The sequence below is a fragment of the Limulus polyphemus genome, unplaced genomic scaffold (assembly GCF_000517525.1).
Source record: "Limulus polyphemus unplaced genomic scaffold, Limulus_polyphemus-2.1.2 Scaffold65, whole genome shotgun sequence".
Taxonomy (NCBI): Eukaryota; Metazoa; Arthropoda; class Merostomata; order Xiphosura; family Limulidae; genus Limulus; species Limulus polyphemus.
The window spans coordinates 327,311-348,973 of record NW_013665675.1 but is presented as its reverse complement, the minus strand read 5'-3'; the positions used below and the strand labels follow the sequence as shown (position 1 = coordinate 348,973).

Here is a 21,663-nt window from a genome sequence, read left to right as displayed (position 1 = left end):
AGCTTAAATAGCTAATATGTCAGATATAGTTATTGGCACTTATAAAGATCAGTAAGCTAAATGAATCAAATATAGTCCAGAATACTATGTGCAACGCCAAGTACTTTATCAATATATCGAACATCTTAATAACTATAGTCTATATTAATTAAAAATGGTGTTTTAAAGAATCCATCAATAAAATTGAATGTTGATCAGTGTTTGTTATTATTAGTAAAATTAAAGTAGAGTATGAATCGCATAGAGTAGTATTAGATGTGAACAGCTCAGTGAAGAAAAGCACTCCCCCTATTCATTTTTATGAATGTGTCTTGCACATTTCTGTTTCACAGCATTGACAACAAGATAGGCACATTGTTACTCAAAGCAAAAGTTTTCGGGAGACAGCAGTTCATTCTTCCTGTCATTTCATTCTAATTTTTTGGAGCATAAGATAGTTTGTTTTAACCTGTAACATATTTTATATGTTTTTTATTCATTGCTTGTTTCCTATTTTGATATGAGTAAATATAATTAGTTCGTGAATTCCCTTTAAGAAATCTACTTTGGCACAATACTTTTTTTCTGAAACACATTTGTGATTCTTAAAGACAGAAATAAGATTTTCCTTTTAATCAAGAACATAGCAAAATATGTTTCAACGGGGTCCTAAGAAACTAAACAAAAAGTCTCAAGAGACTACTTCGTTTGTTATGTTACATGTCAGTATTCAATGGCGGGAAGTATATGTTAAAAATATAAAACTGGTGTTAGGAAAGAAAGTCTAACTTGCTGCTCAGATATAAAAAGAAACTTGTCAGAAAAAAATATGAAATGTTAGGGCTTAGTTGATTTTGTTCAAAGTTAATACGCTTCGTGATGTTTATATTAGACAGCATTTAGCTGGGAATTATTTTAAAGCTTAGAGTCATTGCATACGTCATAACATACGAACATATGATTTAGACGTAACAATTTAGATGAAATAAAAAATACCGCATATTTAAAAATTAAAGAACCCATTCAACTGAAATTGTAGCAGTAAAATACTTTGGATAAAATTGTGTTATATCAGGGCTCATATAACCAATAAAATCCACGAACAAAGTTACTTTCAGTAGGCTTAACAAATGTTATTAAAATCAATTTTACTCCAGATTTTTTGTTATCATACATATGTATACTTACACGAACACCACGAAACATGAAGGAAACACTCTATCCAATTATAGCTTAGAGTATTAAAGTATGCTTAGTAAGAGCTGTCTGAATACATTTGTAACTGCTTGTTCATAGGGATATGAAACATTATATATATATATTTCAATTATGATCACGCACGACGAAAAAACCTTCAATTAACTAAAAACTTATACTATAGGGAAAATATTTCTAAAGCTCAATTCATTGCAGTTAACTTGTTTACCTCATTAATCTGATAATTGTATTTTTAATAAAATTATAATTTAGATATTTCTCTGATAACTTTTTAGACATTATTTATCAATGTATTCAGATGAAAACGACTTCAAGTTTTTTTGCTGTTCTGAGTGATATGTCGATTACCCCATTTCTTAGCATTAATGTCTGGTTGAGCTGCACTATGTTGACCTACACACATTTACATTGCATAAATTCTTAATTTACCAAAGCGACAGTATGGATGTGCGACATAAATGTATGCTGTTATTATTTAGGAACGTAGTTTTATGTTTAATAGTTCTAATCTTATTCAGTTTACGTTCTATACAAGTGCATTAAAAACAATATTTTCCTCCTTGTATTGCAATCAAGTAAAAGTGCACCGTTACATGTAGTGGATAACCTGTTACATACATTAGTGTAAGCCGACAAAATATTACTAAGAATACATATGTTTATCTATAAATATTTTTCTTTCTTTTTGAAACTAAAGATCTCGATTATATTAAAATATAAGAGACGAGAGTTCATAAAAGTAAGGCAGAAGATTCTTACTTGGTATGATATGTAATATTTTTCAACAAACTGACTGAAAACAATGAACTTAACACTCACAGTTCAGATAAAGAAACCAAAGCGCGAACTATAGAATGGAAACGATATCTCTGGATAGAAATAGGGAATGCATTTTATCTAACTTAACTCTATTCTTAAGTCTCATAAAAACATCCCACATGGCACAACTATCATTTATTAGTTATAGTCTTTTCTATTAGTAAAACACGAAGATTTAACTAATTATGTCATTAATAAAATACCGCTTAAGTTGGTAGGAAAAATTATCATCAACAATAATTTTTCTACAATTTTGGACTTAATAGATATAAAATTGTCTAAGTGTTCACTTTATATTGCCAAAGAAATTCGTTATTACGCATGCCCAAGTAATGAAGCTTAACTTGGCAATTGTGGGATATTTGGAGCACAAGCACATAATTTGATGCCAGTTAAGTACGTTATAAACAAAAATCACTAATATTATGTAATGCAAAGTTAAATACCGTAGCATATCTTTACAGCATTGTAAAGCTATCGTCTCTTTCTTACTACATACAAAAAAAAAATATCAACTGCTTACAACTGGTGTTTCTTAATGAGTGCGCATGACAAATGCATATGGCTGGTTTACCATATACATTGATGCAACCCAACACAGTAATATGAAATGTGGTCTACCATGTACATTGATGCAACCCAACACAGTAATATGAAATGTGGTCTACCATGTACATTGATGCAACCCAACACAGTAATATGAAATGTGGTCTACCATGTACATTGATGCAACCAAACACAGTAATATAAAATGTGGTCTACCATGTACATTGATGCAACCCAACACAGTAATATGAAATGTGGTCTACCATGTACATTGATCCAACCCACCACAGTAATATGAAATGTTTCTATTTTTAGGACACTTTTATTACTTTGTTTACAAAAAAATAAACCAACGCAATTGATGTTTCGACAAAAAAAATCGATTAAATATTCTTCTAATAAACGTTGGAGAAACGGCTAAAAAAGTCTTCATATTATGCAACTTACGTAAATTATGTAAATTATAAATATTACTGATATTCTTCCCCGGTGGGTCAGTGATACGCTTATGGAGTTAGAAAGATAAAATCCAACGTTAAATTTCCTGTGGTTGACAAAGTGCAGATAGCCCATTGTATAGCTTTGCACCAAGGAAACGACAATATTCTAATATTCATTTAATTAAATATACATGTAAAATTTATATCAATACAGATTACATTGTATGTAATGAAATGATATTATTGTAAATAGTATCTGCTCTTTTTATACCCATAAGTCAAAAACGCATTACAAATAGTCTTCATTTAAATTACCAGGAATATACAGTCGATGACAGTTTCACATAGATGGTAAACTCAAAGAAGTTCAACGTCAGAATCAAGGAGACAGAGTCGGAATCCGTTGAACAAATTAACATTTGCGAAAACATTGTTCAATATCCAAGAAAAATTGTCTGGTCCGCGTATCATTTCCACTTACAGAAAATCTAACTCCATTATCTCTGCTTCCAAACGCTTTTTTAATCATCTTTTTACTTCACCTTAAGTGTTTTAGTTCCTTATTCTTTGTTTGTTACACTCAGAGATTTGAACCATGCATCGATTAGTTGCGACAGAACTCCGTCGTGGCACTAATGCAGGTTCCTCTTGCAGGGGAAGGATGTGAGTTAGGGTTTAACTTCTACTTAACTCTTGTCTAACTGCAAATTTATGCTAACTGCCCACTAGCTAGTGCTTGCTGTATTGTCGACATTTGTCTCCTGACGGAGACTGGTGACTCAGAACGACGGTTTCACTCTATTCCACCGTGATAGTTGGATTTTTCCATCGTTAACTTTATCCACTATTGACTGCAACTTTAAGGCTGTAAACTTGACACTGCGAATGCGATATATGACACACAATGGTACTTTTATGCCTACTCTTAATTTTTTGAAACTACTAGGTAGAAGCCTCGGGTTTCATTATATAGTGAATTACACACACACACACACTTGGCGACCTGTTACAAATAGACCCTTCTACGCATCCTTATTACTAAAGTTCGTTAGTAAATAGTAGTATTTTTTATCCCTTTGATTTGTTAAATGGTAGAAAGATTTGAATTTGTCCCCCTGATTGTTGAGATACTGATATGAATATAGGCTGGACATCAATTGGTGTTCACATAAATACTTTATTAAATAACTAGAGGTTTGGTCTGACGACAGATTTTGTTTTTGGTCTTTCTAAGCTATAGGCTTATCCGTTTACTGTAAACTAATATTAGTCGCACTTTCAGGAGAATCAGATAAGAATCTTAGCCGTCAAAAGGTTTAGTCCAATGTTTAGTCTGTCATGTATTTGATTAATCAAGATTTTAGTATTTACTATCTAAGTTATTTCGGCATCCACTTCCTCCCAAACCTATATACTTCATTAAACAATTTTTCGTTGTATGGCCTAAGGTTAAGATGCTGGCTATTTTACAGCTCACTAGTATGCAACCGATTCCTTAAGCTAATTTAAAAGGGCTATCTCAATTGTAGCTGGAAAAAAAAGATGTTGACCACACTGTCAGTTGAAATGCTTTGTAATAAATAACGAGAAACTTGCTAGTATCTGGCACAAACATTACTATATTGTCATTCTTAAAGTAGGCTAATAAGCAGATGTCTCCTGTCTCTGATAAGGCTATGTAGTACATGACTGTTAATAATGCATCTGAACATTTAGCAAAGCCCGCCTGTTGGTCAGCAATAAGTCTGAAGGATTATAACGCTAAAAATAAATCAGGTTTCGATACTCGTAGTGGGCACAACACAGACAGCTTATCGTATAATTTTGAGATAAACAACCAACCAATAAACATTTAGTAAATCTTATTTCCTCAGTTCATGGTTTAGTTTGTTTGTTTGCTTTTGGATATTCGGGCAAAGCTACTCAAGGGTTATCTGCAATTTTGAATTGGTAGACTAGAGAGAATGCAACTAGTCAAAAGCACCAACCACGAACTCTTTGGCTACTTTTGTATAACCGAATAATAAGGTTAGATTGTCATCCTTATAACATACCCTCGACCCTAAAATGTTAAGAATGTTTTCTTTCTTTTTTTTACCCAAATGAGAGCCCCATAGATTCATATTCCAGTGTTAACCACTAGGCCATGCTCGGACTTCGTGGTTTAGTGATCTTTATTGTAAGAGTAATATAATACGTTTCAATGCTTATGAAACTTACGATATAATTTTTTTCTCGTTTTTAAATTTTCTTGAAATCGTATTTTAGTACAATGAGCTCTCTTCAAATGGAAAACCTTTATCTAATACAGTAGTGGTGAGAAGTTCTCGAAATTAAATGTAATTATCCTCTTAATTTCACTTGAGAACTAATAAATGATCGAAATTTAAACGAAACGCAGGATCGTTTGCACTGCAAAAACAGACCAGAAACGTAAGATTCATTGCTAGGAATTTTAGATTTCTTATATAAGTGTTTAAGCTATAGATTATAATACTCTAGATATATATATATTATTATTTAGTTCAACTACAAAATTATATAAGGTTTCACTTAATTTAACATACTGAAAAGGAATAATTTCAACTGTATTGTGGCACTAATAAAAACTTTCCTTTGCGAGTTTGCTATACTTCCTAAAGTATATTGTCTATCTTCTTCAAATTTATTTATTGTCCAATACCTTACTTGTCATGATTTGGTATAGTGTCATCATAAAGTGTCAATAAAATCACGGGAACATTTGTCAAGAGTACAAGGTTTAATGTTCACAGTCATTTATGTGTTTCTGTGCAATATGTTAAAAGTGTACAGGGAGTCTGAAGAATTTTACTCCAGCGTATTCCATCTCTAAATTTCTATCGTAAGAACTGGTCCTGAATATTTCCTGGATTTGGTGTGGAAGCAACCTATATTTATATGACTTGTGTCGCTTTTCCAGATGGGAATCCTTCTTCATTATATTGCGTACTGTTGTCTTGGACATTTGGACAGCTTGTGCTATTGACTTTTGCGTTCGTGGATTATCATATGTTAAATAGGTCACAATTTGCTCACTGTATCTGGGGTACGACTTGTTGCAGGTCTCTTTCTGGAATGTTGGTGCTTCCTAAGTTGATCCATATTTATTTGTTTCCCAATGACATTAAGTACAAGGAATATATCGGTCATGGAAATTCTAAATCCTGAGCTGACCACGTCTGTATGATCTGAGTGTATGACCGTGTTGCAGCGAAAGGGCTATTACACATACCCATTCTAAAAGCAGTCAATTTTTGTGGCATCACAATAGTCACTTAACGCCAAACTTTGTAAAAACGTAGATGTGGTAGATTGTGTACTACTGCGACTTTATATCGGCTGTGATTGCCAAGTGACTTTCTTATTTACATTTTCAAAATCGTTTTGATATAAAGTACTCAACCATCCGTATAAAAAACTGCATTAGGCTACAACTGCTACTCGTAAAATAAAGTATACTTTACAACTCATGAAGATTTATATCTGAAGCGTATTTCGAAATTGTTAACACTGGTTTTAGTGTCGGCATCTAAATGTATTAAACCAATACTTATGACGTCGTACAATAAGTAGATTATTAATCAAATAAACAACATGCTTCACAATGCAATTCAGCTATTTTTGTACTGAGACAGACGTGTATCAAAGTAAAAAATTAGATTTTTTATCTCTGTTGAATTTCCTCTTTCGTTTGCTCTAATATCTATGAGGTATTGACAATTTAAGTAAATTCTCCTTACCATCATTCTTTCATTATATACTCCATACATATATATATATATATATATATACATATATACAGTATTGTAAATAATTATAGAAACACACTGACACTTGGTACACATACAGGAGTCAGAAACAATGAGTATCTAAATGATTAATTTGTCATTAACCCAACATATTTTTATAGTAAATAGAGGAGAAAAGAAAATACATTTAGTCACACATTAGTATTTTGTGTTTGCTACAAACAGAGCAGTGTATTCTGTTCGTAAGCTGTCTTATGTTTATCAAAGAAATCTTCTTCCAAGTATCCTATATTACTCCTCACAGTTCGGCAAAGTTGTTTACTTACCATTTGATCTTATAAGTTTCCGTGTAAGTTTGTATAGCTTTAATAATGTTCGTATCAGGGCTCTGTTTAGGCGTAGCCGTTGTTATGAATGTTTCATTCGCCAATTTTTATCTTCCAAGTATCTGTTCATAACATTTGCCGCGTGCTTGATATCACTATCTTGCTGGAAGGTACATCTTTGCCTAACGGCTCTTTTTCCTGATGGAACGACATGACGGATAAGCATGTTATTGTATTTGTTAGCAATCAGGGTGCCATCAGTTGTGTATGGATTTCAAACACGGCCTGCTGAGAGGCAGCCCACATTAGTTTTGGATCCTGCATGCTTTAGTATAAATATCGTACATTGCCCGTTATATCGTTGCAAAACAATTTGCTCATCCCATTGTTTGTAATATGAAGCTCATTTCAACTGTTCGGTTTGGTTATCTTTCCCTCAGCAGTGTTTTTTTTTTTCAGCAGCTACACATCCACTGAGCTCACTTCGCTTTAATGAGGATTTTGATGTTCATACCTCTACGTAGAGCTAGGTGACTCCGGATTGTCATCTATCACGTGAAGATCATATTTTGAGTTACTTAACATCATTTTTAAAGAACTTAGACTTTCTACCTCTATCACTTCTGTTATTAACAGTGCTAGTTGTACAGATTAAGAGTTTTTTTACAGCTCCTACTAAAATACGAATCCTTCACTAAGTAAAGCTTTGATTTTTACATGTTTGTCATGTAACATTTCTCTTTTGTAACTACCATATATATGCTTTAATATTTAGCGAGTTGAAGCGAAATTATCTACTAATTAATATTTAAATTCATTGAATTTTTGATACCAGGAACAATGGCGCTACGTAGAATTTTGAAATTGAAGTTGATACTCCCCTAATTTCTTCATACAACACTGATAGTTGTGCGAAGAATTCACTCTATAGGATTTGAGATGCTGTTTATACTTAAATTATGGGAAATAGTTGTTGAACACACGTATCTTGATCCAATCAAGGAGTTGAAGTTTAGGAATTCTATTAGTACGAATCGGTGGTTTAAATGAACTTAGAAATGTGTTAAACAGTTCTAAAACTGTTAAATTAATGTTCAACTTTAACAATACACATCAGTATGATGTGGCTTGAAATTTTATGACATTATCTGAATTTGTCTCGTATGTAATTTATAGTATAATATATTTGTCCTTTTCTCCACCCGTTGTAACAGACGTATAAATATCCTGCCATGTATTTAACGGTGAAGCACGTGGCTCTATATTAGAGCACCACTACGATAATGTTAATAATATAGAATAATCTACAAACTTAAAAATACAAGTTCAGAATGTTTCGAGGAAGTTGTCAAAATTTACTTTTATTTCTACTTAAGTTTATCTTTAAGGATTACATACTTTAAACTTTGCAAATAATACTTACGTTTATCATAAAAACTATGGACTCAATTTCATTTATATCTATTTATCTACATATTTAAAAAAATAATAATTTCGATTTTAAGTACTTACGTTTCGTTTCCTTTTAATATTTGTATATATTTTGACGAGTACAGCTTTATTCTTTTTCTCAAAGAATTAAACATACTCATATTCATCGCTGCATAAAACTAAGAAAATTAACTTTTGCATCAAAGTTTTTTTCGGTTGTTCTTAAGCACAATACTACGCAATAGGCTTTCTGTGCTCTGGCTACCACGGGTATGAAAACTCGTTTTTTAGCGTCATTAGTCTACAGACTTGTCACTGAGCCACTGCGAGGGTATCAGAGGTTTTACTTGGGTCGGTTACAAAGGCGCCAGTTCATAATTAATTCGTCAATTTGATAATTAATATATACGTTATAACAGAAATATTTTAAATGAGATTTTTTTCCAATAAAAATACGTTACCAGTAACACACTACGAGAAAATAGTAATTGAATTCAATATACTTTAGCGTTGCTTCTATGTCAACTTCGGCTGAAGCAGTGAAATTACTCATACTGTACACATAATAAGTATAAAATATTTCTTTGTTTTCACGTGTTTGTATTTTTATGTAGTGTAAGTCTAAGGAAATATATGCCCATTACTTGTCCAAATACTCCTATTAGATTAATATATTCATACGTTTCGTTAATGCATTACATGTCTCATTTACACATAAATAGAGAACTTTGAGAGTTACAGCTTCTAAATATGAGACATTTAAAAGTTTTACTGTGTTTTCTGTAGCGTAACTGAGATGTAATACTTGAATCAGACATTTGACACGAGTAAAGATTTTTTTATACAGCAAAGCTCATTTCAACTTTTGATAGAGCAGTACACTGTGTTATATATATATATATGTGTAAGTATACATGTGTGTGTATGGTGTCAGAGTATCACAAATAGCAAGAGCTACACGAAGATCGATAGTGCATGGTGATACCAGTACTACACACTCTCTAAAGTCGTGTCGTTCAGTAAAGAGATCATAAAGATATTTTGGTGAACTAAGAGCTCAGTCTATGATATGGAAGTTGCAGATAAAGCTGTTGAGAGTTAGCACTTGTTATATTAAGTGGATGATAAGACGAACCAGTTTATTTGTGCACCTACACCTTACCATATAATGACATTATTTCACTGCGATACTTGATCTATCCGGTGACTTGATAACTCACAAAATGTTTGGCCAAAAATGCTAGTGTGTAGATTTATTCTTAGAATGAAATACGAAATGTTTGCTCCAATGTAATTTCTGGTTTATTAACACTAAAACACAACCCTCATGTACACATGATAAATGTGAAGAACATCATGCTTTCACATTTACTACCAGACTGAGAAGTCTGAGTATCCCTTATTCTGTTCTTGAAGATAGCTTTAATTTACAGAAACATCTTTTAGCTGAGTTCTTGCACAGGTCTTAAAATATAACGTTGATAAATGGAACCATCGGCACATGTAGATACCTAGATCTTGAAAGTCGAGTTGTTCTGTTCTCTGTGCTGTATACTAACAGACATCAGACAATAACCATCTTCCTTAATACCAAACTAATCCTTGAAGAAAAGCATCTCCATAGTGAAGTAAAAGATACATGGAACGTGGCAAATGCAACTAACCCCCCTTGCTAGCTAATACTTGAAGAAAGGCATCTTCATAGTGAAGGAAAAGATACATAGAACGTGGCAAATGCAATTAACCCTTGCAAACTAACTCTTGAAGAAAGTTTTCCTTATAGTAAAGGAAAAGATACATAGAACGTGGCAAATGCAACTTCTAATGCTCTCCTCCATTACTTAAAATAACACAAGATCGTGAAATCAAGAATATGCAAATGTATCTATTGCACATAAATATAACTAGTTTATAATTGGCGTGTTTGAACTGTTTAGTACCTTTTAATAAATTGTTTTTGCAAATTCGAAAAATAAAATAATGACGCAAAATTTGTTTTAATAACATAGCTTAAGTTGTAAAAAGGGTTTTTCAAATTCGAAAAATAAAATGATGACGCAAAATTTGTTTTAATAACATGGCTTAAGTTGTAAAAAGGGTTTTTCTTCTTGTTGCTGAAGTAAAATATAAATGTATTTAGTGAAGAGAAAATATTAATTTCAGTAAGATATTATTCTCAAAAAGCCAAATATGCAACGTACAACATTAAATGAACAAATAGCTTATTGTATGACAAGAAAAGTTATGGATAAATCTGTTTATAGTTAACAGTTAGCATTGGGTTTATAACTCTTTGGACTGGCAATAACGGTATTTTGGTGCGCATCTGGATAGAACGTATATTATTTATGTATTTTAGTAAATTATTCAGTTTACAGTTTCTAATTATTCAACATAATCTTATCACAAAATCCACTTTTTACAGCTTTAGAACTATCAAAAGCTTCTGATCAAACAAGCTTATAACATATATTATAACTTTACATCACGGATTATGTATGAGAATGTAATGTCAAAACGAGGCTCTATTCTCCGTTGGGTACCCTCGCTCTTATCGATATGTTTCGATTGTAATCCCAATAATATCTCACAAGATTTGACTAATGTAGGAGATATAGGTTAGTTCTAAATAAACACGTGCCACCCTAATAACGTAAGTCAATCTTCATAAGTACAAAAAAATATTACTAATTGTCTAATTATTCGGACTATTGTTCTCGTCTTTATTATGTGTATTATTATTTTCACGACGTTTCGACCAGTGACAACGGCCGGAGAATTCGCTGGTCGAAACGTTGTGAATATAATAATACACATAATAAAGACGAGAACAATAGCCCGGATAATTATAACATTAGTAAAATTAACACCTCGTCTCAACCATTTCGCAAAACTTTTCAAAAAATATATTGAAAATTATAAAAAATAAAATTACTTTAAAGACAGAATAAAGTATGGCTATACTTACAAGGCATATAAAAACTAGCTGTTTTGTTCATGTGTTATCATTGATCCCCCTATATCCCAAAAACGTTTGACACCACTATACACAAAACTTTATATGATTCTCCTAACAACGGCTAGTGGCCACGAAAGCGTACCAATCGGTTCCGACAGTTTATCGATATGAATTGAATGCGTTTTATCTACAAATCTCCAAAAGCTAGTTCAGGAGAGCTAAGTCACGAATAGATGTTTTGGTATTTAAACTATATATAACATGACAAACTAAGAAATTTATAGAATGTTATTTACCTTGTTTGAAACTATAGGTTTAGTATATAACGATTTGTTTTTTTATATTTTTTTAACGTTACGCCTTTATAAGAACCATATATTTTATGTAATGATTTCTGCCACTGTCATTTCATTAATTAATTATTATGTTTTCTATAATTTGATTTTGCGGGTACATACTATAATCTTCCCTTGGGCATGGATATTCTAAGAAATACGTCAAATGAAAAACAGAAATTTGGTGATAATTTGCGCTTCGTCAACTAAAAGAATAAAAGTGAAAATAAGAACAATAAAAATTTACTTTTACCATACATATATTTACCACTTGGATAACATTTTATGTCACAGACTCTCTTCATTATGACGTTTACTTTTTTAAGTTAATACTTTTCATAAACTAACTTCAATGACCAGGAAACATTTTATACAAGTAACTATTCTCAACACTGACTCAGCTTAATTTCTATTTTAGTGATATTACTTTTAGGTTTAGTGCTCGTTATATTTAGTTTATATCGTAAAATACAACAACCTATAGACTACAGAGAAACCTAACAGTCACGTTAGATTTTTTAGGTATTTTTCTAAACTATTCACGCGTCAACTTTCTTGGTGCCTACGAATTTAACGACATATTGTGGCACAGAAAAATGTAAATAATATTGCATTAATCTCGCTAATTACATGTCAAATAAGTTTATTTACCCAACTGTTTTAGTTAGTTCTTTGCTATGATGATTGTAACAGATAAAAACAGAAGAAAAAATACTAATTATTTTATTATATGTTCCCTACCCTTGATGATAAAATGTGATTACCTTACGTTTTGGTTGAAATATTTAACAACGCATATTTCATTGCCATACGTTTTGGTTGAAATATTTAACAACGCATATTTTATTGCCATACGTTTTGGTTGAAATATTTAACAACGCATATTTCATTGCCATACGTTTTGGTTGAAATATTTAACAACGCATATTTTATTGCCATACGTTTTGGTTGAAATATTTAACAACGCATATTTTATTGCCATGCGTTTTGGTTGAAATATTTAACAACACATATTTTATTGACACACGTTTTGGTTGAAATATTTAACAACACATATTTTATTGCCATACGTTTTGGTTGAAATATTTAACAACTCAGAGGTTATTCAACATAGCTTTTATTGGATATAGAATCGAGTTTAGAAAATGGCATACCAAGTGCAAGTATTTGTTTATTCATCTGTGCTTTTAAAAATTATTAAGTTCCTCAAACATGAAGTCTACTCTCCATCAATAAGTATGCATTTAACCTTTGATCACTCTAGTTCGTATATTTTTGAATTTTAATATTTTTCAATGTGTTTTGTTTTTCTTTTCTACATAAATGCATTTATAGTACCTAGGGTAGAGATTTACGCACTTGAGGGACGAAGGGCAGACCTTCCGTGTAACATCACAGCAGATCACCCAAATGACAGGATTTCTCTTGTTCTTTGGTACAACAACAAATCGCCTTCACCACTGTATAGCCTCGACTCCAGACGCGGAAACTTTGAACATGCAAGACATTGGAGAAGCGATCAGTTAGCATCTCGAGCAAATTTCCATATCCACGGAAATCCTGCGTATCTTCAACTAGACCATGTGACTACCAAAGATGAAAGTGTCTTTATATGCCGAGTGGACTTCGAAAATGCCAGAACTCGGTATCAAGAAATTGGGCTGAATTTAATAGGTAGATCTTTTACACATCTAAAGGAAGTATTAACCGTGAACAGGTTTCTATGTTTTCAACTCATTTTTACGAGTAAAAGAAAAGATTAGAACATGTAATCTGGCTTAGTTCTCATTACAATTAAAGGAGATCGGAGCTCAATATCTTCAATATATATCACTGTTTATTTTAATGTATGGCAATTGCATGTAAAATATGTTGGAATTCAGGTTTAACGTCGGTACTACAAATAAGTTCCTTATTTGAAGTTATAAGTGAATGGGATAATGAATACATGTCTTGAGCTATAGGAAGACAACATTTCCAATAATCATACGAAGTGTACGGTTCAAGAATTCATACGGAATGCAATATAATAATGAACCTTTTACTAGAATAGTTTACCAAATAATAGGAAACAAAGAAAATAAGTTAAAGAAACTAAAAAATACTCACTATATTAAAAACAATTCTGTGTAAAACAACGAGTATGTTATATACTACTTCTATTGACAAATATTTTCTGATTTACTGACAGTAAATTAAAAGACAATAATAACAGTTACCAACAATTGATACATGTTATATTCTTGTTCGAGATAATAAAATGTTAAACAATATATAATTTATTCTGTTGCATTTCTATGAACGTTTGACGACACTTACTTCATATAATATGGTTTCCCTAAAACGTTTCTTCCAAGAAGTCAGAATTAAGCTAATATAGGATATATTTTTGACCACCATTTGAACTTAAATCTATAAAACACTCCCCAGCTAATCAGAGGTTCAAATTTATTTTTCTCTTCACACAAAAAAAAATATTTCATTAATTTTTCTCTTTTCTAACGTTCTGTTTTCTCTACATTTTTTCTTATTTCTTTGATCTATCTATGCTTTTAGCCGTTAGGATTTTGTCCGTTTCGTTCTAAATATATTTACAAAGTTTAAGGAGTGTGTCTAAATAGACGCATGAACATAATTCATTATTTATGGTGTCTGTAGTACGTTTGAAGGTAAAATACAGTTGTTAATTTATCAAGCTTTCAGAGCTAAATTCCCATATATACTTTGACACTTTAACTACAAGTTAATAGTTGATACTAAAGTGAAGACCGGAAGTCTGATGCAGTTTATTATTATGAAGAGAAATGTGATACCAGTTTTAACTTCCTCCTTCCCGTGAACAGATTAGTAGGGGTAATGAAAACAGCGCTTTACATTCACGGAATGTAAAACAGAACTTGGCAACTACTTAAATCTGTCAGGCTAGGGGATTCTGAATATAAACTACAACAATTTTAAATAGTAATAGTAACTAATTAATCATTTTCATTCATTTTGACGCCTCTTTCTCAACAGGTTCGATAAGGATTTTTTGTCAGAAGAGTACATTATGAGCATTGCAACCACAAATTGTTTGTTGTAGACCACCACTGCAAACGTTTTCTGATGGGCAGAATGGCAATAAGTGAATTCAAGCATTAGTTACTTGCAATATTAGAAACTTATCTGTTGTAACTGCATCTTTTTTACCTATGCGTATTTACATGTTTTATGTACTAGTTAATACTCGTTTCAAACTTTACAGTTTTTGTCACTTATCTTTGAACCAGTTTTGTTTCACAAAATGGAATTTCCTAAAATAAATGGGTAATCATCCAATAGTAATCCTTCTTTTTTTTTTTTTGGTTGTTTTAATTCTTTGTTACCAGTCAATATTATCTCAGAGTAACCAACAATCATTATTATGTGTTATGTATTAGATGAAAAATATGATGGTTTCATATACAGCGTGAAACATATAGAAACAGAATTTTCAGGAAAGTCATTTAAACAGAGTAAACGAGTATTTTAATATTATTATTATTAATCGCATTCAGATAAACAGATTGAATATAAATGTAGACGCGTTTCTTCTAAAATAAATACTAATCAGTTAGCAAGTTGAGATTATCATAAGTCAAATCAAACAGAAGAATTATAGACTTGTTACCATATATATATATATATATCTTAGGAATGTCAATAATGGAGTATTAATCAAACTCTTGATCTCACCATTGTTACAAAGCTTTGGAATGGACTGCTTGGGAACAACATTTAACTAAAACACTTTGTTTACTTGGTAGTTAATTTATATTTATATATAAACTTTTTTAAATATTTGACGCTAGTTTAAGAATTTAACTAAAACACTTAGTTTACTTGGCAGTTAATTTATATATATATATATATATTAAACTTTTTTTAATCTTTGAGGCTAGTTTAAGAATTACTTAGCACCTTTTGTCAAAATACGTTGAAAAAAAATCTAAAACAGAAATAGAACATTTAAATTATCAAATCAAGAATTAAGTACTCCAACTTTGTACATCAGAAGTTTTATAAGTATATAAATTCAACTTCTGTTATGGTTTTATTTCGAGTTCCTCCAAGAAAACCGATAATTAGAGACGAGAAGGGTCAAGTCCAACAGAGTCTAATCGGACCGTACAATGAAGGAGATCCACTGATACTTGAGTGTGAGGTAGCTGGAGGTAAATTTTCAAATCATTTTCATAGATTAGAAACTTTTTAGTCTACCATTTTATAAGAAGTAAAAACAATGATTACGATTTTATAAGAAGTAAACACAATGATTACCTTTTTATAAAAAGTAAGTACAATTATTACCTTTTTATAAGAAGTAAACACAATGATTACCTTTTCATAAGAAGCAAGCACAATGATTACCTTTTTATAAAAGTAACACAGTGATTACCTTTTTATAAGAAGTAAGTACAATGATTACCTTTTCATAAGAAGCAAGCACAATGATTACCTTTTTATAAAAAGTAAACACAGTGATTACGTTTTTATAAGAAGCAAGCACAATGATTACCTTTTTATAAGAAGTAAACACGATGATTACCTTTTTATAAAAAGTAAACACAGTGATTACCTTTTTATAAGAAGTAAGTACAATTATTACCTTTTTATAAGAAGTAAACACAATGATTACCTTTTTATAAAAAGTAAACACAGTGATTACCTTTTTATAAGAAGCAAGCACAATGATTACCTTTTTATTAGAAGTAAACACAATGATTACCTTTTTATTGTAGTAAATCATTCCAAGACACTAAATTGACGAAATACGAAACACGTCAGTGTATCAGATAACTATATTGTGATCTGCTGTTTCTACCAAAAATAGATCAAGTCAGTCAGTAGGCCAAAGATCTGGGAAACAGTTGAATAAAATGTTTTGTGTAACATTTGATTGATCAAGTGTACGCAAAAGATTATCTTCATATGAATATATTGATATATGATCAGTTCCTTTCTATCTGAAATGTTCAAACTCCAGGTCTTCTTCGGTAAAACGGTTTCACAGTGTAAATGTTTAGATAAACCCCATGATTAAAATATATTCTATTGTTAGAACTTAAAACATCGCTCGAGTATGCAAAACGGATTTATATGTGTTGCATGTTCATCCTGTCAACTGTGATAACAGCTTTATTTAGTACAATTGAATTCAATTTTTGTGATGTTATATATTTTGTTGATGCCATTTAACTAACATTCATTTACCACATGCCCCAAGAAATAAAATTATGACTCTTATTTAAGTTATATGAAAATAAAAATTTTAAATATACTTTGCAGCAGTGTGATTGCGCTATAAACACCCTTTCAAATATCTAGAAACATGTACTTTAGAGCATATTAAAACATCTTAATTTCCTATAACAGTACTATAAAATGTTCTTGTGCTTCTTAATATTATATATAGGTAACAAAGGTTCATGACCAGTATGGAAATGTGAAATATTATGATTTTCTATACGGTGTGAACATAAAAAAATATATACTGAAAAAAATTATTCAAAGTAAGGAAATGGTAAGAGTAATTAATTTAAACAGCCTTTAAATAAAATATAAAAATAGTGAAAACTAAATATATATATATATATATTTATTTATTTATTAACTTAGTTTAAATGTAATTTAATAGCTTTTCCACGTACATTAGTTAGGCATCTGAAAAACGGTTGACCAACTAGTATTTATTTTATAATAATTTATTTACTAAAGTAAGTGTTGTTAGATCTACGTGGATTAAACTGATCTTGGATATAGCTAGGTGCTGATAAACTAGGAGCTATTCTAGGCTTCTATTTTATAATAATTTGTTTACTAAAGTAAGTGTTGTTAGATCTACGTGTATTAAACTGATCTTGGCTATAGCTAGGTGCTGATAAACTAGGAGCTATTCTAGGCTTCTATTTTATAATAATTTGTTTACTAAAGTAAGTGTTGTTAGATCTACGTGGATTAAACTGATCTTTGCTATAGCTAGGTGCTGATAAACTAGGAGCTATTCTAGGCTTCTATTTTGAACGTTTTCTGGTGGTTCAGTAACTACAATCGAAAAATATTTCTTATTAAGTTACATATTATTGGGTTGCAATGTAGCTTTCATATAATTATTAAACACTTTCAACATCGGTAGATGGAGCATTAAAATATAACAATTTTAAACTAAGCAAGTACAAGTATAGACTAGACGTTAATACAAACGGATAATACATATAAATGACTGCATTCACTTTATACTTTCTATGTGTGTAGTTTGTTAACTTGATTCAAATTTCCAAATTCTGTCTTAACCTTAGGTACACAAGATATATTTTTTTTCTGTTTTGTTCTCTACAGTATATTAGGAAATAAAATATATGTTAGAAACCTAAAACTATCAGGCACAACTTTAGACGTAACTTTAAATTATTGATTAAGACCTTACTTAAAGCAGTGAAGTCAATTCATTCGGATGGCGATTTTGTACGAGTTTTTTTGTTGTTGTTGTTACTTTGAATAATTAAATTAGTGACACGTTTGCTTAAATGTTTTACAAGCCCTTATACCACAGTAATGCAGTTATTGATGAGAAAAGAGCATAAAACATGATTCACATGCAATTATTAGTACAATATGCATTAATGAAAACAGACTTAGTAAAAAAGTCACATAAATTATCAATACATTTAAAACAATGGTAAATTAAAATAGACGAAATAACATAACGCAACTTACCATTAACTCATACTGAATAACCTGTAAAGGAAAATAACACAACTCACATTGACTAAGCTGTAGAGTATATGAGATAACGCACATTACCACTACTTCTCACTGACTAATCTACAATATACCTTTCTTAATTTAATGTAAACCTTCAGTATACAAAAGCCAAACTTTCGAAAGAATAATATTATTAGTTTTATAAAAATGAGCCGATTAAGCCTCATATCGCCTGAGATCTAAGTTCAAAGTCTTAATTTGTGTTAACAAAGTAACCTCTGGAAGTTTAATACATAATTCATGCCTCGTGTTAGACAAATTGAATAATGTAACATTATATTCACGAGTATGCTTGAAAGCTATTAGAATTACTTTATTTGATAAAATTCAAATAAGATATTTCTCATGTATAGAAAAATGAGATACTGGAAATATTATCTTGAGATCATACTTAATTGGTGCGTAAAGACAATTTGTTGTTTTTCTATTGAATAATAAAAAAATCAAAATAACGACTATTTAGAATACAAACGTACATAGTGGGACCATCTGAGCTGAATATATTAATGACCAGTTCAACACTAAACTTGAATGTATTAGCTACTTCATCAATACCAAACTTGAATGTATGAGTTACCTTATCAATATCAAACTTGAATGTATTACTTACCTTATTAATACCAAACTTGAAACTTGAATGTATTACTTATCTTATCAATAACAAACTTTAATGTATTACTTACCTTATCAATATCAAACTCGAATCAGTACTAAACTTGAATATATTAGTTACCTAATCAATACCAAACTTGAATGTATTAGTTACCTCATCAGTACTAAACTTCAACGTATTAGTTAACTTATAAATACCAAAATACCGAGCGAAGCAAAACTTAGTTAGCGTATCGTGTTGCTTTTTCTATAATATTTGAAACCCGATTTTGTTAATAAAAACTGTAAGCATATGCTTTTTTTAAAAGTAATTATAATGTTTCGTGTACCAACATATTTGCATGTAGCTCCATTTTTAATTTATAAGAGGAGAATAGATAATATTTAAAGACAGTTCTCGTTCACTTGATTGCAAATTCATCTTAAAGATTTTCCTTGATTGAACTAATTAACATATGATGTTTGATGTACCAGCTCAGAGCCATGGATGATTCCATCTAGTCATGATTTAATAAGAGGTGTAAACATATTTATATACTGAAAATATTATTCGGAAAATGTGTTTTGTATAAAAATTATGCATTCTCTTTTCCTACTTGAATTAAGCAAAGACGCTAAAAAATAAAGGTGCATAAATTCTAATTTTTTTTTTTTGCTCAGTTAATAAGGAAACTTAATGCTCCAAAAGAGTAGAACTAAAGGTTTCAAAGATTTGGGTATCAACGAAATATTTTTTTTCTTTTTATGTCATTTATTTTATAGTGAAATATAATATATAAAACTTTACAGGAAATCCTCAACCGAATGTGACTTGGTGGAGGGAATCTGTGCTTTTAGATGACACCTTCGAAGTCACATCTGATCTTATATTTCGAAATACGCTGAAGATCCCATCCTTACAACGTCATGATCTAATGGCAGCGTTTACATGTGAAGCTTCCAACAACGGCTTCACGTTACCTTCTTCTACTTCAATTACAGTAGATATGAATTGTAAGCCTTATTTTCCCGAATTTTGTATTTACTCTGTATTTTGTAACTGTGGCAAAACTACTTAGGCTTTCTGCCAACGTCGCTAATTATGGACAACTGGTCAAAGGTGAGAAAGACAGTCAGTAACATTCTAACATCCACCATCCACGTTAAGGGAATAACTGTTTCTCTTATAACGCACGCTCAGCTAATTCATAAGAAAACAGAACATTAGAGTTTTAATTAGATTCAAATTACTTACTCATTAGTAAAATAGAGTGAATTAGTATTTTATCTTATTTGGCTATATGCGTGCCAAGGAATGCTACGTCTTTGAAATTTTTTATATCTTATAATGTATGAAAGTCGGTTATCGTTACATCTGTAACGCTCTTCCACTACTTTATTATATAAATGACAATCATAGACACTCTCTCAATATGCCAGTCATATACACGACACAAACTTCGTCTTGAAAGGAAACTCAACCAGATTTGTTTCATTTTCTTAATTTTTTAGATTTACAATATATAAATATTATTGTTTTTTTTCATTAGTATCATACAATCATAAGTTAATAATTGGCATGTTGTTATGTATACAGTATTTATTAAGTGCAATGTTATTTTGTGTTCAGAGTTTGCTGCTTAGCGAGTTTTATTATTATTATGACCGTAGAGTAAAAATAATTCGGTAAGCTATAATAAACAGTGTTTTCCAAATAGGCTTACGTTACCGATTCAGTGTCTAATCTCTTGCAAATAATCTTAAGAATCGTCATATTTAGAACCAATATAAGCTTAGTGAAGATCAAGAGTTATTTACCAACGTACCATAATAAAATATTTTGAGCATTTATCTTAAAAATTCTATAGATAAAAGGTAAACACGAACATGGAACGTGTGCATGCTTTAAGAGGGAGAAAGTAGAGAATCAATCGAGTTTTTAAGCGTGTCAATCAAAGACATGAAAATAGCTTAAAATGGCAACTACCGAGTCTAATTTAAGCTTCATAAGAAGAAAATAAACAATAACACTGACTCAAAGTGATTATTAATAATTATTTACAAACATTTTCTGTGAACTAATTTTTTATTGAAGTTCAGCGAAACGGCTGATTATGTTCAATCTTACATGTTAAAAATTATTTATATTAATTTTAAAATGTTCACGATGTTGATGATACGTAAATCTCAGTCTTGAAGGTTTTGATATTTCAATATTCACTCGCAATATTAATGATATGTGGACCTTAGTCTTAAAAGTTTGATATTTTAATGCTCACTCGCTTTAATACAAACTTTATGGGACTCGCTTTACATTAAGTGGAAAGCAGCCAACCAAGAACTGTTATAAAGACTGAGAACCAGAACACGCTAACGGTGCATGACGAGATGTTCTTACTTCAATCTGCATAGCTCTTGTGTAAACAAAATATCGATTCCCTATACAATCAACGCGGAGGTCTTCAG

The 21,663-nt window shown here is 30.8% G+C and overlaps 1 protein-coding gene across 1 annotated transcript in view; it reads left to right on the top strand.

The window, feature by feature from the left end:
- LOC106465038 (contactin-6-like) overlaps positions 1-21,663 on the top strand; it is a 129,034-nt gene that overhangs the window by 83,868 nt on the left and 23,503 nt on the right. The window contains exons 2-4 of the mRNA XM_022393368.1: positions 13,159-13,497; positions 15,906-16,016; positions 20,008-20,211. Of these exons, the coding sequence (XP_022249076.1) occupies positions 13,159-13,497; positions 15,906-16,016; positions 20,008-20,211 (654 nt within the window). The remainder of the gene's footprint in view (positions 1-13,158; positions 13,498-15,905; positions 16,017-20,007; positions 20,212-21,663) is intronic.